Source organism: Oryctolagus cuniculus, chromosome 16 (genome assembly GCF_051225735.1).
Source record: "Oryctolagus cuniculus isolate XC-2025 breed Fujian yellow rabbit chromosome 16, ASM5122573v1, whole genome shotgun sequence".
Classification (NCBI taxonomy): domain Eukaryota; kingdom Metazoa; phylum Chordata; class Mammalia; order Lagomorpha; family Leporidae; genus Oryctolagus; species Oryctolagus cuniculus.
In genome coordinates this window covers 62,124,464-62,137,367 of record NC_142882.1, presented here as the reverse complement: position 1 = coordinate 62,137,367, position 12,904 = coordinate 62,124,464, and the positions used below count along the sequence as shown (strand labels likewise).

At 37.7% G+C, this 12,904-nt stretch overlaps 1 protein-coding gene across 3 annotated transcripts in view; it reads left to right on the top strand.

Moving 5' to 3' along the window:
* The window catches only part of DPY19L1 (dpy-19 like C-mannosyltransferase 1), a 107,602-nt gene that overhangs the window by 71,068 nt on the left and 23,630 nt on the right, over positions 1-12,904 (top strand). Inside the window, exons 11-15 of one of the 3 annotated variants that reach the window (XM_089315506.1) lie at positions 3,714-3,800; positions 5,172-5,231; positions 5,746-5,826; positions 11,951-12,052; positions 12,153-12,574. In XM_089315506.1, coding sequence (XP_089171632.1) covers positions 3,714-3,800; positions 5,172-5,231; positions 5,746-5,826; positions 11,951-12,052; positions 12,153-12,248 — 426 coding nt within the window. In that variant the 3' untranslated portion in view covers positions 12,249-12,574. Of the gene's footprint in view, positions 1-3,713; positions 3,801-5,171; positions 5,232-5,745; positions 5,827-11,950; positions 12,053-12,130; positions 12,575-12,904 lie in introns of those variants that run through there. The other 2 variants (XM_089315507.1, XM_051852895.3) reach the window with 2 other exon arrangements.

The window sequence follows — 12,904 nt, the reverse complement described above, 5'->3', positions numbered from 1 at the left end:
CTTCAGTTTGGATGCTGGTTTTTTTCTCTAATTTGTCTAGCAAGACTTTTCTCTAATTTGTCTAGCAAGACTTCCAGTAGTCTGTTGAGTAAAAGTGCCATAACCTGGCATCCTTGCTTTATTACCTAGAAAAGGTGATTTCAGTCTTTCACCATTGAGTTTAATGTCTGCTATGGGTTTTTCATATATGGATTTTGTTATGTTTATGCAGAATCCTTCTACTTCTAACTTGTTGAATGTTTTTGCCATGGAATGTTAAATTTTATCATATGCTTTTCTGCATCAATTGAGATGCTCATTTTTCCCTTTTTATTCTTTTAAGGTAGATATTACTTGGATTGATGTTCTTATGTTCAACCATCCTTGCATTCCAGGAATAAATTTCACTTGATTATAATATATAATCCTTTCAATATGCTGCTGAATTTGATTTATTAGTATTTTCATATAACTGTTCATGATAGGAGTGGTGTGTAGTTTTCCTTTCTTGTAGTGTCTTTATCTGACTTTGCTGTCAGAGTAATGATAACCTCATAGAATTTTTTGGATAAGTTTGAGGAGTATTGATGTTAATTATTTAAATGTTTGGCAGAGTTCCCCCAATGATGCCATCTGGGGATTTTTTGGATTACTGAATCAGTGTCCTTATTAGTTACAGATGTATTTAGAGTTTCTATTACTAGTTTTGGTAGTTTTTTTTGTTTCTAGGACTTTGACCATCTAAGTTCTCTAACTTGTTGGTATGCAGTTTTTTATAGTACTTCTTTGTAATTCTTCTATTTTTATAAAACCAGTAGTTCTCTCTTTTTCATTTTTCTTTTTGTTAATTTGAAGTTTTGTTGTCAATCTGGTTTGTTGATCTTTTTGAAAACCAACTTTTAGTTTTGTTGATTTTTCTTTGTTGTGTTTTGTTCTCTATTTTGTTTATATCTGCTCTAATTTTTGTCTTTTTCTCCCTTATTCTGTCTTTGGTTTAATTTCTTCTGTCACCCCCTCCCTCCCTTCCTTTTCTCTTTTTGATTAGTCCTTTTTTTTTTTTTTTTTTTTTTGACAGGCAGAGTGGACCATGAGAGAGACAGAGAAAAAGGTCTTCCTTTGCCATTGGTTCACCCTCCAATGGCCGCCGCGGCTGGCACGCTGTGGCCAGCGCACCGTGCTGATCCGATGGCAGGAGCCAGGTACTTCTCCTGGTCTCCCATGGGGTGCAGGGCCCAAGCACTTGGGCCATCCTCCACTGCACTCCCTGGCCACAGCAGAGAGCTGGCCTGGAAGAGGGGCAACCGGGACAGAATCCGGCGCCCCGACCGGGACTAGAACCCGGGGTGCCGGCGCTGCAAGGCGGAGGATTAGCCTACTGAGCCGCGGCGCCGGCTTGATTAGTTCTTTAAGGCATAAAGTTATGTTGATAAGTTTTATTTTGATTTGTAATGTACCATTTATGACTATATATTTGTCCTTTAGCATTGTTTTCCTTCGTATCAATTATTGATATGTTGAGTTTTCATTTCCATTTCCTTCTAAATGCTTTATAATAATTTTCTTTTGTGATTTCTTTGTTGTCCCTTGGTTGTTTAAGGACATTTTGTTTTATTTTCACAAGTTTTTGAATTTTCCAATTACCTTTCTGTTATAGATTTCTAGCCTCCTCCTATTGTCGTCACAGAAGATGCTTTTTATATGGGATCCTTTTTTTAAGCCTGCAGAGACTTAATTTTTAGGTGGCATGTTTTCTTTCCTAGACCTTGTCCCATGTGCATTTGCGAAAAACTCCGTTTTCTGCTTTTGTTGGCTAAAGGTTCTGTTAGTTCTGGTTGTCTACTATATTGCTTAGGTCATCTATTTCTGTACTTAACTTGTCTCCTTTTCTTTTATCCATTATTGAGATTGAGATATTAAAATCTTTTTTATTGTGACCAGCAGTGAGAGCATTCTTAGCTGTTTCAGGAGTCTTTTTAGCAAGTTAGTGTGCTTTTTACTAATTTCAACCCCAAATAATTCCTGAAACATTTAGTACCTACTTTCTTAATACTGTTTTACATTTTCTCTTGAAAACTCTTAGCACTGATTTGGCTGATTCTTGGTCATGAATACATTTATTCCAAGTGATGATATTCTCCTGATTTTTACAAAAACTTTAGTTACCCTTAGTTCTTAGCATTTGTGGACAGAAGTATTGTCATCAGTTTTTTGGAATTTGGTTATTTACCCATTTAGTAAGTCTGTGAGAGGTAAAACACCATGACAAGCAAAGGCATTACAGGAATACACTATGCATTCTGTTAATATCACATTAAAAGCTTTTTTAACAGCATGATCATTTCCTTTGATGCAATAGTCAGTTAATAAAAGTCAACATCTATTTCTGACTCCTGAGATCTAAGATTACTGATACAAAATCAACAGAAATCATATACTTTAGAATAAACTTAAGCATGCAGGTTCTGTATGAGGGAAACGTATTTCACTAATGTATGTCAAAGAAATAGAAGCAGCATGTATTGCTTTTGAATATAGTATTGATGCAATATTAGACAGATATACATGTAATGTACATTATTGAATAGTTATTTTTAATAAAGATTCTACTTTTTGAAACTTAAGCTAATTCTAAAATTCTTATAGAAATTGGTATATATGTATCAAAAATAAAACTTCTTGAAAGAAATATAGATTACTTATTTTTAAAAACTTTACTATAGAGACAAATCCTGGAGCCTTAAAGGAAATGAATGATAAATTTTACTAACATAAATAATTTAATAACCATAATAAAAATAATAAAAGGTTAAAAAATGAACTGTGATGATTATTTACAATTATTTATGCTTAATAAGGAGCTGTATTCTGAAATATATTAATTCTTAAAGAAAATAATCAAATCTCAGTAGAAAAGCAAACTGTAGGAATAAGCAATTTACACAAATACCAAGTAGAAGAAATGATGCTATGTGCCATCCACTATTAAAAGAAACAGTGAGGCAACACATTTGTCCTATTAGATAGGTGAATATTTTAAATAATGGTACACAATGTGAGTCATAGAGTGCATTGACAAAAACTCTCCTACCTGATAGGTGGGAGAGAAAAGAGTTCAATCTTTTTTGTAGAGCAATTTGTCATTTTTGTTTTTTCAAATTTGAAAATGGGTATATCCTTGGCCCATTAATTCCACTTCTAGTAATTTATCCAAAATGTATTGACATAGACATAAGATGTACACATAAGGATATTTATCATGACAGTGTTTCTAGTATGAAAAATGAAACAAAAAACAGAATGAAAATATTTCTGTTTTGAGCAGACTCAGAGGATCAGTCAAGCAGATTATGTCGCCGGTATGGAGTAGGGTACTTTCTTCGGTGCTTTCACAGAATGAATCAGATTGGTTTAGGTTGATACAGAAAGCTCTCAGAAGCATCTTCAGAGTAAAAGCAAGAACTAACATAGGCTACGAGACACTCTTATTTGTGGCTTAAACTAAAAAGGGAGAAGGAATTCATACATGTTGGCATTTGGAAAGATGCACAGGAGTTGACTTTAGTGGTGGTCATTTCCAGGGGTGTGAGGTGGGGGATGGAGAGCGGGCCACCTTCAGTGTGTGTTCCCCTTCGAACAGTTTAAACTGCTTCTCGTGGGCATGTGTGATTTACACAGCAAATATAATTTTTTTCCTTTTATGTACATTAATTGTATTTTTTCTTGTGTTTTTCCAGATTTCTCTTGCACTTTGTTTTGTTTTGATGTTTGGGAACTCAATGTTATTAACATCTTATTATGCTTCCTCTTTAGTAGTTATTTGGGTAAGTGTTCCTTAAGCATGTGGCTGCTTTGGAAGCTAATGCTATCAATTTCTTTATCATTGGCTTGGGATCTGTGAGAAGTTTCTATATGAACTGTCTCATGTGTCTTACTGACTGCATCTACATGTGACAGAATGTTCAGTTGCTCACTTCCAAACTGGGGAAACACATGCACAGAAATGTTGATACAAGAAAGCATAGCACCTCACTTCAGATCCCAGTCTGTCCTTTCTTTTTCTTTCCTCAGTTTTTCTATCACCTAAGTTTTGGTCGCAGGTTTCATTTCAAAAAGTTTCTATGCTTTTTTTAGTTCTATTCTAAATGCAAAAGTCTTCTGAAATTTAGACTTCTAGGGATGGCTATGCCTTTTTTTTCATGGATTTCATTATTAGTGTTTTGCAAACCTAAGTTATTCCTTATATTTAAAGAACATGTGCTGTACTGCAGTTTCTTGAAGACAAAAGAATTTTTTTTGCCCTGTATGAATTGCAATGTCTGCTTCTTGAATAATCACTTCAGTTACTCAGATTATTTTTGTCATTTTGCTATCTAGAACCAATAACAAATTTGGAACTTCCTGTTTCTTTGTTTCATTTTACAAATAATATTTATTAAATAACCCATTTCCTAAAATATACCTATCCCTAATTTTAGCCACCAGCTTTTTGGGCTCTGTGACTTGAGCATACTTAGTCACAGAAATGTGGCAATACTGTGTTTTAGACAATAGAAGTCATTAACTGAGTTGCTTTGGGATTAATCACTTTAGTTCTTAAAATCAATGAACTCTCTAAATAGGAAATGTGACTGTGTGCTCAATTCTATATTTTACATGCATGCATTGGCAAGTAGTAGTATTACCAATGATAAAGTACATAACTCTTGCTACATGTGCACAGAGAAGCTGTTGAAATGAATACTGAATAGGAATAAAATCCAAGTACATGGGAATCCATGTACCTGGAAAGATAAAACTATATGAAGGAATATTTAATTGATTCATTAAAATTTTATCTGTAGTTTATCCTAAGTTTCAGTAGTTTTAGCTTAAGGAAAGTGTGATGCCTATATAACTGCTTTCTAAATTCAGAAATTGATATGTATCTCTTGGTTCTTTGGTAAATAAGCAGTACAAAAATCAATAATAGGAATTCACAAATGGTAATTCTCTTTTTAACCTTGTGAAGTTACTAACTGACCCGACTTACCTTGGATAAAATAAAACTTGTTTTTTGAAGTTACTTACTACAGAAAGGAGCATGTGGAGATACTGGTGAAAAATCAACAGTGTGAGGAATTTAAGAGAATATTATATAGATAACCTTTCGGTAGTTGAATTTACAAGTATTAAATGTTATTTTCTCTTTGCAGGGTATGCTGGCAATGAAGCCACATTTTCTGAAAATAAGTGTTTCTGAACTTAGTTTATGGGTAAGAATCAATCTATTTTAATGCATGTGTTTTTCCTTGTCTAAAACTTATCATTGGTTTTATGTTTTACTTTTAAGGAAATGATCTATATAATGCAAGGAATCTAACAGTTTTAAAACATACTAGGGCTCAATTTTGATGTGCCAAATCGCCCTTTTCATGAAGACTGTTAAAATTAATCTGTGGTAGATAAAGAATCCAGTTTATTACCCATGTTTTTCCCTGAGTTGCAGTTCATGTGTAAGAAACATTTGTAGAAGGGGAATTTATCTCTTATTCCTGTATAAATCTTATAAAATATTTAAACTTTTATAATAGGCCTTTACTAATATATGTATGTTTTATTTTTTGGTGATAGCCTTGATTTTGGAGAAATGTTATTTTAAATTAGAATGCATTTTCTCTAGGAGAGAGACTTATTTTACATTTCATATGTATATGATTAAAGCATTACTGTTTCTTCCTAGGCTATGGAATTTCAAGTATCATATTTAGTTTTCTTTTTCTTTTGTAGGTTATCCAAGGATGTTTTTGGTTATTTGGAACTATAATTCTCAAGTTTTTGACATCTAAAATCTTTGGTATTGCAGATGATGTAAGTGCATTTTTACTTAAACTTGACAGACTTGAAGTAATTTAGCAGGCTAAGAATGAATTATTTGAATTATTAAAGTACCACTACTTAACCAAATTCTAGGATGAAGTCTGTTCACTTACTATTTTATCTGCGTATAGTAGAAAGCAAGTTGATAATATTCATAGTTACTTTTCTCCAAAATTAATTTCTTGACAAATTATCCTGTTATATTAATCCTTCTATATCACAAAGTTTTTACAAGTTTAAAACTAGAAAACTAGAGGGATTTCTTTTTCTTTTTCTTTTTCTTTTTTTTTTTTTGACAGGCAGAGTGGACAGTGAGAGAGAGAGAGAGAGACAGAGAGAAAGGTCTTCCTTTGCCGTTGGTTCACCCTCCAATGGCCGCCGCGGCCAGCGCACCACGCTGATCCGATGGCAGGAGCCAGGTGCTTCTCCTGGTCTCCCATGCAGGTGCAGGGCCCAAGGACTTGGGCCATCCTCCACTGCACTCCCTGGCCACAGCAGAGAGTTGGCCTGGAAGAGGGGCAACTGGGACAGAATCCAGTGCCCCGACTGGGACTAGAACCCAGTGTGCCGGCGCCGCAAGGCGGAGGATTAGCCTACTGAGCCGCGGCGCCGGCGAAAACTAGAGGGATTAAAGTCCAAATTTTAATGTTCGTGCATCCATTTTTCCTCTTTTTTAAGAAGATTTATTTATTTGAATGTCAGAGTTACAGATAGGGAGAGACAGAATGAGCTATCTTCCATCTGCTGGTTCACTCCCTAGATGGCCACAAGGCCAGCACTGGGCCAGGCTGAAGCCTGGAGCCAGAGCTTCATCCTGGTCTCTCATGTTGATGCAGGGGTCCAAACACTTGGGCCATCTTCCGCTGCTTTTCTCAGGCCATTGACAGGGAGCTGGGTCAGAAGGGAAGCAGCGGGGACTTGAGCCAGTGCCCCTATGGGATTTGCTGGTTGCAGGCAGAGCTTTAACCTGCAGTACCCCAGTGCCGTCCCCATTTTTCTTTTTCTGACTTGAACATCTGCTTTTGTAACAGATGAAAGCACAATCTTCAGAGCCTTAACTAGAGATCTTGTGAAAGTCTTACTATTTTGTTCCCCATATTTTCTGGATAATTCAAAGGTTTATTTATGAGCCTTTATAAACAATTTAATTGAAGTCAGTCTTATTTAGAGAGGTGTTTGGGTAGGAGAGAAAGTGAGAAGAATTCTCTATGTATTCTTCCTACGTGTAATTGCTTTGCTTATTTTATTTTGGTGTTTGAATTAGCACAATTTAAGTCAGGAGGCTATCAGAAATTTAGTTAAAAAAGAGAGCAACACAAGACCCAGTACAGAAGGAGCGAACCACCTTCTTTTCCTGTAGTTTGCCTTCACTGGTGATCTTTCCTCCTCCTCTACTAGGTTATAGCTGTGGTTTTGAAGCTGGATTCTGTGACGTTTGGACTTCTATTAACTCTTCTAGGAGATTATCCACTCCCTTACCCACTCTAGCCCCTCTTTGTACCCAAGACAGCTTAGCTTGAATCTCTTACATATTGTTTATATAGGTTTTTATACGAGTAAGGGGATTTTTGCTTTAAAATTGGTTTAAGAAAAACCTGGGCTATTAAATGAGTTTCTGTAACCTGTGGAAAGATTTTGAAGACTATAAAACTGTAGTTGAAAATTCATTTACTCATTAACTATGTACCTGCATTGTGCCTGCTATGTGAAATACACCTTAGAGACAGAAAACAGAAAGACACGGTCTGTGGGGAGATAGGAACAGTTTATGGCAAAAATACTGGGGTGCAGTGAAGACCAGGATAAAAAGTATGTAAGAGTGCTGTAGATTGACACAGGAGATCCGGGAAGGCACCCGGAGTCGGTGGTGAAGATGGGAACTGATTGGTGATTGAGTAAGCGGGGATGCCAGGGCGAGCAAGGTGAAATGCAGTTTCTGTGTCCTTCAGGAGCTAGGTGAGTATCTCTTCGTTTATCCCTGCTTTCCTGTCAGTATTCTCCTTGACTAAAGTCTGATGACTACTTTGGAAGTAAAAGTAAGGAAAGAGGCCAGCGCCGCGGCTCACTAGGTTAATCCTCCGCCTTGCGGCGCCGGCACACCGGGTTCTAGTCCCAGTTGGGGCACCGGATTCTGTCCCGGTTGCCCCTCTTCCAGGCCAGCTCTCTGCTGTGGCCAGAGAGTGCAGTGGAGAATGGCCCAGGTCCTTGGGCCCTGCACCCCATGGGAGACCAGGATAAGTACCAGCAGCGCACCAGCTGCAGTGGCCATCGGAGGGTGAACCAAAGGCAAAGGAAGACCTTTCTCTCTGTCTCTCTCTCTCTCTCACTGTCCACTCTGCCTGTCAAAAAAAAAAAAAAAAAAAAAAAAAGGAAAGAGACATCCCATGCAAACAGTAACCATAAGAGCTGGGGTAGTTATTTCAATGTCAGACAAAACTGACTGTCAGGCAAGACAGACAATACTGCTGGAGACAAGGAGGAGCGCTGCATGATGATAAAAGGGTCAATTTCTCAGGAAGACTTAACAGTTACAAATGTGGCTCTTTCATGCACCTAAAGCAGAGTTTCCAAAATACATGAAGCAAAACTTGTGAAAAGCAAAATGGATATTTTAGGAATTAGAGATTGTAACATCTCATTCTCAATAGCAGATAGAAAAAATTATTGGGAAGTGCCTCTTCTGTCTCCTGGTTTTGGAGAGAATTTTTGTAGAATTGGTATTATATCTCCCTTAAATGTTTCCATGTCCTCAAGACTCAGTTTCTTTGTGAGTAGCTTTGTTTGTTTGTTTGTTTTAACTATAATTCAGTTTCTTTAGGAAATTAACTCATTTGGAATGAGCTGTGGTAGTTTATGTGTTTAGGGGAAATCTGCCCATTGTCATCAAATAGAGCATGGTTTTTAAAAACTTGCTGTGGTTGGGTGTTTAGCCTAGTGGTAAAGCCCCTGTTTAGGATACCTGTGCCCCACATTGGAGTACTGGAGTTTGATTCTCAACCCGGGCTCCCAGTTCCAGCTTCCTGCTAATGCAGACTCTAGGGAAGCAGTGGCAATGGCTCAAGCAGTTGTATTCCTGCCACCCACGTGTTAGACCTGAATTCAGTTCCTGGCTCCTAACTTTGCCACCTTGGCCTTTACAGGCATTTGGGAAGTGGGCCAGTGAGTGGGAGCTCTCTCAGTATGTCTCTCCAAATATAATTAATTAACTATAATTATTATTGGACTCAGCTAAAACTCTTTTTATTGAAATGTTCACATGAGTGCAAGTGTAGGGAATGATTTTCTATGTTCCTTATTTTATTTTTCATTTTTTATTTTCTAATTTGAAAGATATTGTATATATTTATCATGTACTTGTGTTGAAGTATACATACATTATGGATGGTTAAATCTAGTTAACAATTGAATTACCACATGTAGCTATCATTTTTGTAGTGAATGTACTCCTTTTACCTTTTTCAAGAGTATGATAATTTATCATTAATGGTAGTAACCTTGGTATACAATCAGTCTCTTGGATTTATCTGTCCTGTAATATAATTGTATATCCTTTGGCCAAACTCTCTCTCGTCCTCCCCCTCTCCCAAGGCCCTAGTAACTACTATTTTATTCTTTATGTCTCTGAAAACAGTTTTCTGAGGTTTCACAGATGAGTGAGATCATGCCTGAGGGAAAATGTTTAATTCTTTGTTTTCACTATCTTATGTTCTGGTAAATGTTTTTAAAACTAAAATTTCCCATAAGTTGTAGTTATTTTTTATCTGTCTTACAAGTTGACTATTGTGTGATTTTTCTATTTAATCTAAATACTGTTAAATTTTATGTTTCTAACTGAAAGGATTTTGAAGCCATTCCTAGTTATTCTGTAGTCTTACTGCAAGTATCAATTTTTGAAATTTGTTGACATGCTATGTTAACATTTTAAAAAAATATTTTACTGTGTTTAAGAAAAATGTGTATTCTCTCTTTAGGCAGATTATATCCCCTGGTTGTAAGCTTATTAATTATATTATTCAAGTCTTATGTTAATTTGTGTTTTCTTTTTGTGTTCTAGAGAACAATATTTAACATTTCCAGTGAACACTGTCAACTTACCTATTTCTTTATTCAATTTCATTGGCAGTTCTTTTATATACTTTGTATTGTTATCTGCAAATATGTTTGATATATATTCTTGCTTTCTTGTTTATCAGCATGTAGCAGTATTCTTTTTCCATATATTTTTTGCTTGAATTTCAATTTTGAGACAGTTGCTCACCTGGGTTTCTTTGATTCATATTTATCTGGTTTGTCTTGATCTGTTCTATTTTCAACTTTCCTGCATATTTCTATTTTAATTGTGTCTGTTGACAACGTGATACTGGGTTTTCCTCCCTTAAATCCACTTTGAGATCCTGTTGTTTAATTAATGAATTTAGGCTCTTTACATTTGTGGCGATTATTATACTAGGCTTTTATTCTTCCTTTTTATTTGCGGTCTGTTTTCCTGTGCTACTTTAAGATGCTCCGTATTTCTCCTTTTGATTTCACAAAGTTGTCAGCATGCGTTTTTTCACCCAAGAGGACAAAGCATTTTGGAATGCCTCATCACATTCCCACTGTTTGTTGGTTCCTCCTCCCACCCTGACGCTTGTACTTCATGTGGATGTCATATAGAATTTTAGTTATGGTCTTAGGTATAATTTCCTGTCTTTCTTTGGTCTTTTTAAGATAGTAACGAACATGACAGTTGCAAAATGTTTTAAGTCTTTAGTCCCTTGTTTCCTCTTTTATAAAGTAAAAAAATATCTACCTTCATCGTGGTGCTTTTTGTGGGAAGGAAATCTGGTGATATAAATGAGGGCACTTGCTAACATGAAGAATTACCATGAATTGGTTATAAGTCAGAGGGTGCCTTGTATGCCAAGGCCTGCCCACTTCCACTTTATTGAAGTCATTTTTTCAGTCCCCTTTCCCTAATTCAGAATTTTTTTTTTTTTTTTTTTTTTTTTTTGACAGGCAGAGTGGACAGTGAGAGAGAGAGACAGAGAGAAAGGTCTTCCTTTGCCGTTGGTTCACCCTCCAATGGCTGCCGTGGCCGGCGCGCTGTGGCCAGCGCACCGCGCTGATCCGATGGCAGGAGCCAGGAGCCAGGTGCTTTTCCTGGTCTCCCATGGGGTGCAGGGCCCAAGCACCTGGGCCATCCTCCACTGCACTCCCTGGCCACAGCAGAGAACTGGCCTGGAAGAGGGGCAACCGGGACAGAATCCGGTGCCCCAACCGGGACTAGAACCCGGTGTGCTGGCGCCGCTAGGCGGAGGATTAGCCTAGTGAGCCTCGGCGCCGGCCCTAATTCAGAATTAATATTCCCTTCTCTTTACCCGTTGACTCCTTGTCCCTGTGGGACAGAAGTGTGTTCCCAAGCCCATATATCCTGGTAGGCTTCTGTGGGTAGATGCTGGGTAGCCTGTTTTACCAAGGTTAGCACTGTGAGCCGGGTAAAGCTCAGGGTGGAAGCCTTTGGTATGTGGATGAGAAAGGATGCTGGAGTGTTGGAGCTATCAGAATCACTTGAGAGCAAAAGGAGGAGGAATTGTGAGGTTGGAAGGTACAGCACTTTGTTTAACAAAAGCAAGTCCAATATGGGAACAGTGGATTTTATAATGTTATAAAAACTATTTTTAGGCCGATGCCGTGACTCAATAGGCTAATCCTCCACCTTGCGGTGCTGGCACACCGGGTTCTAGCCCTGGTCGGGGTGCCAGATTCTGTCCCGGTTGCCCCTCTTCCAGGCCAGCTCTCTGCCGTGGCCCGGGAAGGCAGTGGAGGATGGCCCAAGTGCTTGGGCCCTGCACCCGCATGGGAGACCAGGAGAGGCACCTGGCTCCTGGCTTCAGATCAGCATGGTGCGCCGGCCGCAGCGCGCCGGCCGCGGCGGCCATTGGAGGGTAAACCAACAGCAAAAGGAAGACCTTTCTCTCTGTCTCTCTCTCTCACTGTCCACTCTGCCTGTCAAAAAAAAAAAAAAAAAAAAAAAAAAAAAAAAAAAAAAAAAAACTATTTTTAGATAGTATTTAAATTAAAAAGTATTATAATATTCGACTCAATGTAATGGTTCCTCTCTATTTCTTGCTAGGCTCACATTGGCAACTTACTAACATCAAAATTCTTCAGTTATAAGGATTTTGATACTTTATTGTACACCTGTGCAGCAGAGTTTGACTTTATGGAAAAGGAGGTAAGCTGTGATTTCTCGTACTCCTTCCGTGGGTTTTGGTCCATTCATTTTTTATAAAAGGTGCTCCTGCTATTTCAGACACTGTGTGCTCTTATCGCAGTTTGAAGGAAAAGGAAAATCTGGCAGCTTAGAGAAGATGCTCCTGTTTACCTTAGTGCAGCTTCTTGAAGTATGTGGCCGTTTCTCGTTTTGGTAATTTGGAAACAGGCGTTCAGGCTTGCAGTAGTTTTTTGGATGAGTAAACACAGAGGCATTTCAAGTTGCCTCTTTTCAGAGAGCGCATTAATACAGTCAAGCTTTCAGGTTCTTATATTTCCGCTCATTTTGTGGTGGTTTGAATGATCACATTGCTTTGAAATATCTTTGAGTATGAGTTTTTCATTCCAACGTTGTTTTTCCTGAAACTGTCCTCTGAAGACTGGGAGGCAGAAGCCTGCACTATTACCTAATGGTCTCGAACAAGTGACTCTGATTCTTTGTGTTACAGTTTACTAGTTTCTGGCAGTATGCTATGAATGGATATTGTGCAGACAAAAATGTGGTAATACATAGGAAAATACTTCAGTGTTTTAAATAAAATATGATGTCACAATAGTTTTTGAGCTGGTTTGTTTCAAAAACTTGTATATGTGTGGTTTTTTTTATGCCTCTCATGTGACACTGATTTATTGTATTTTATCATCAGTGACATATTTTCCTTCAAAGCTATTGGTATATGTGTATTAAACTGGCTAACGATACTTTCATGACAAATTCGTGTCCCCCATGATCCCACTGTATTGGTCAGTGTCCTGAGCCCTGGGCCAGTGGACCTTGGTGCACCACATGCAAAGTCTTATCAGCCAGCCATTC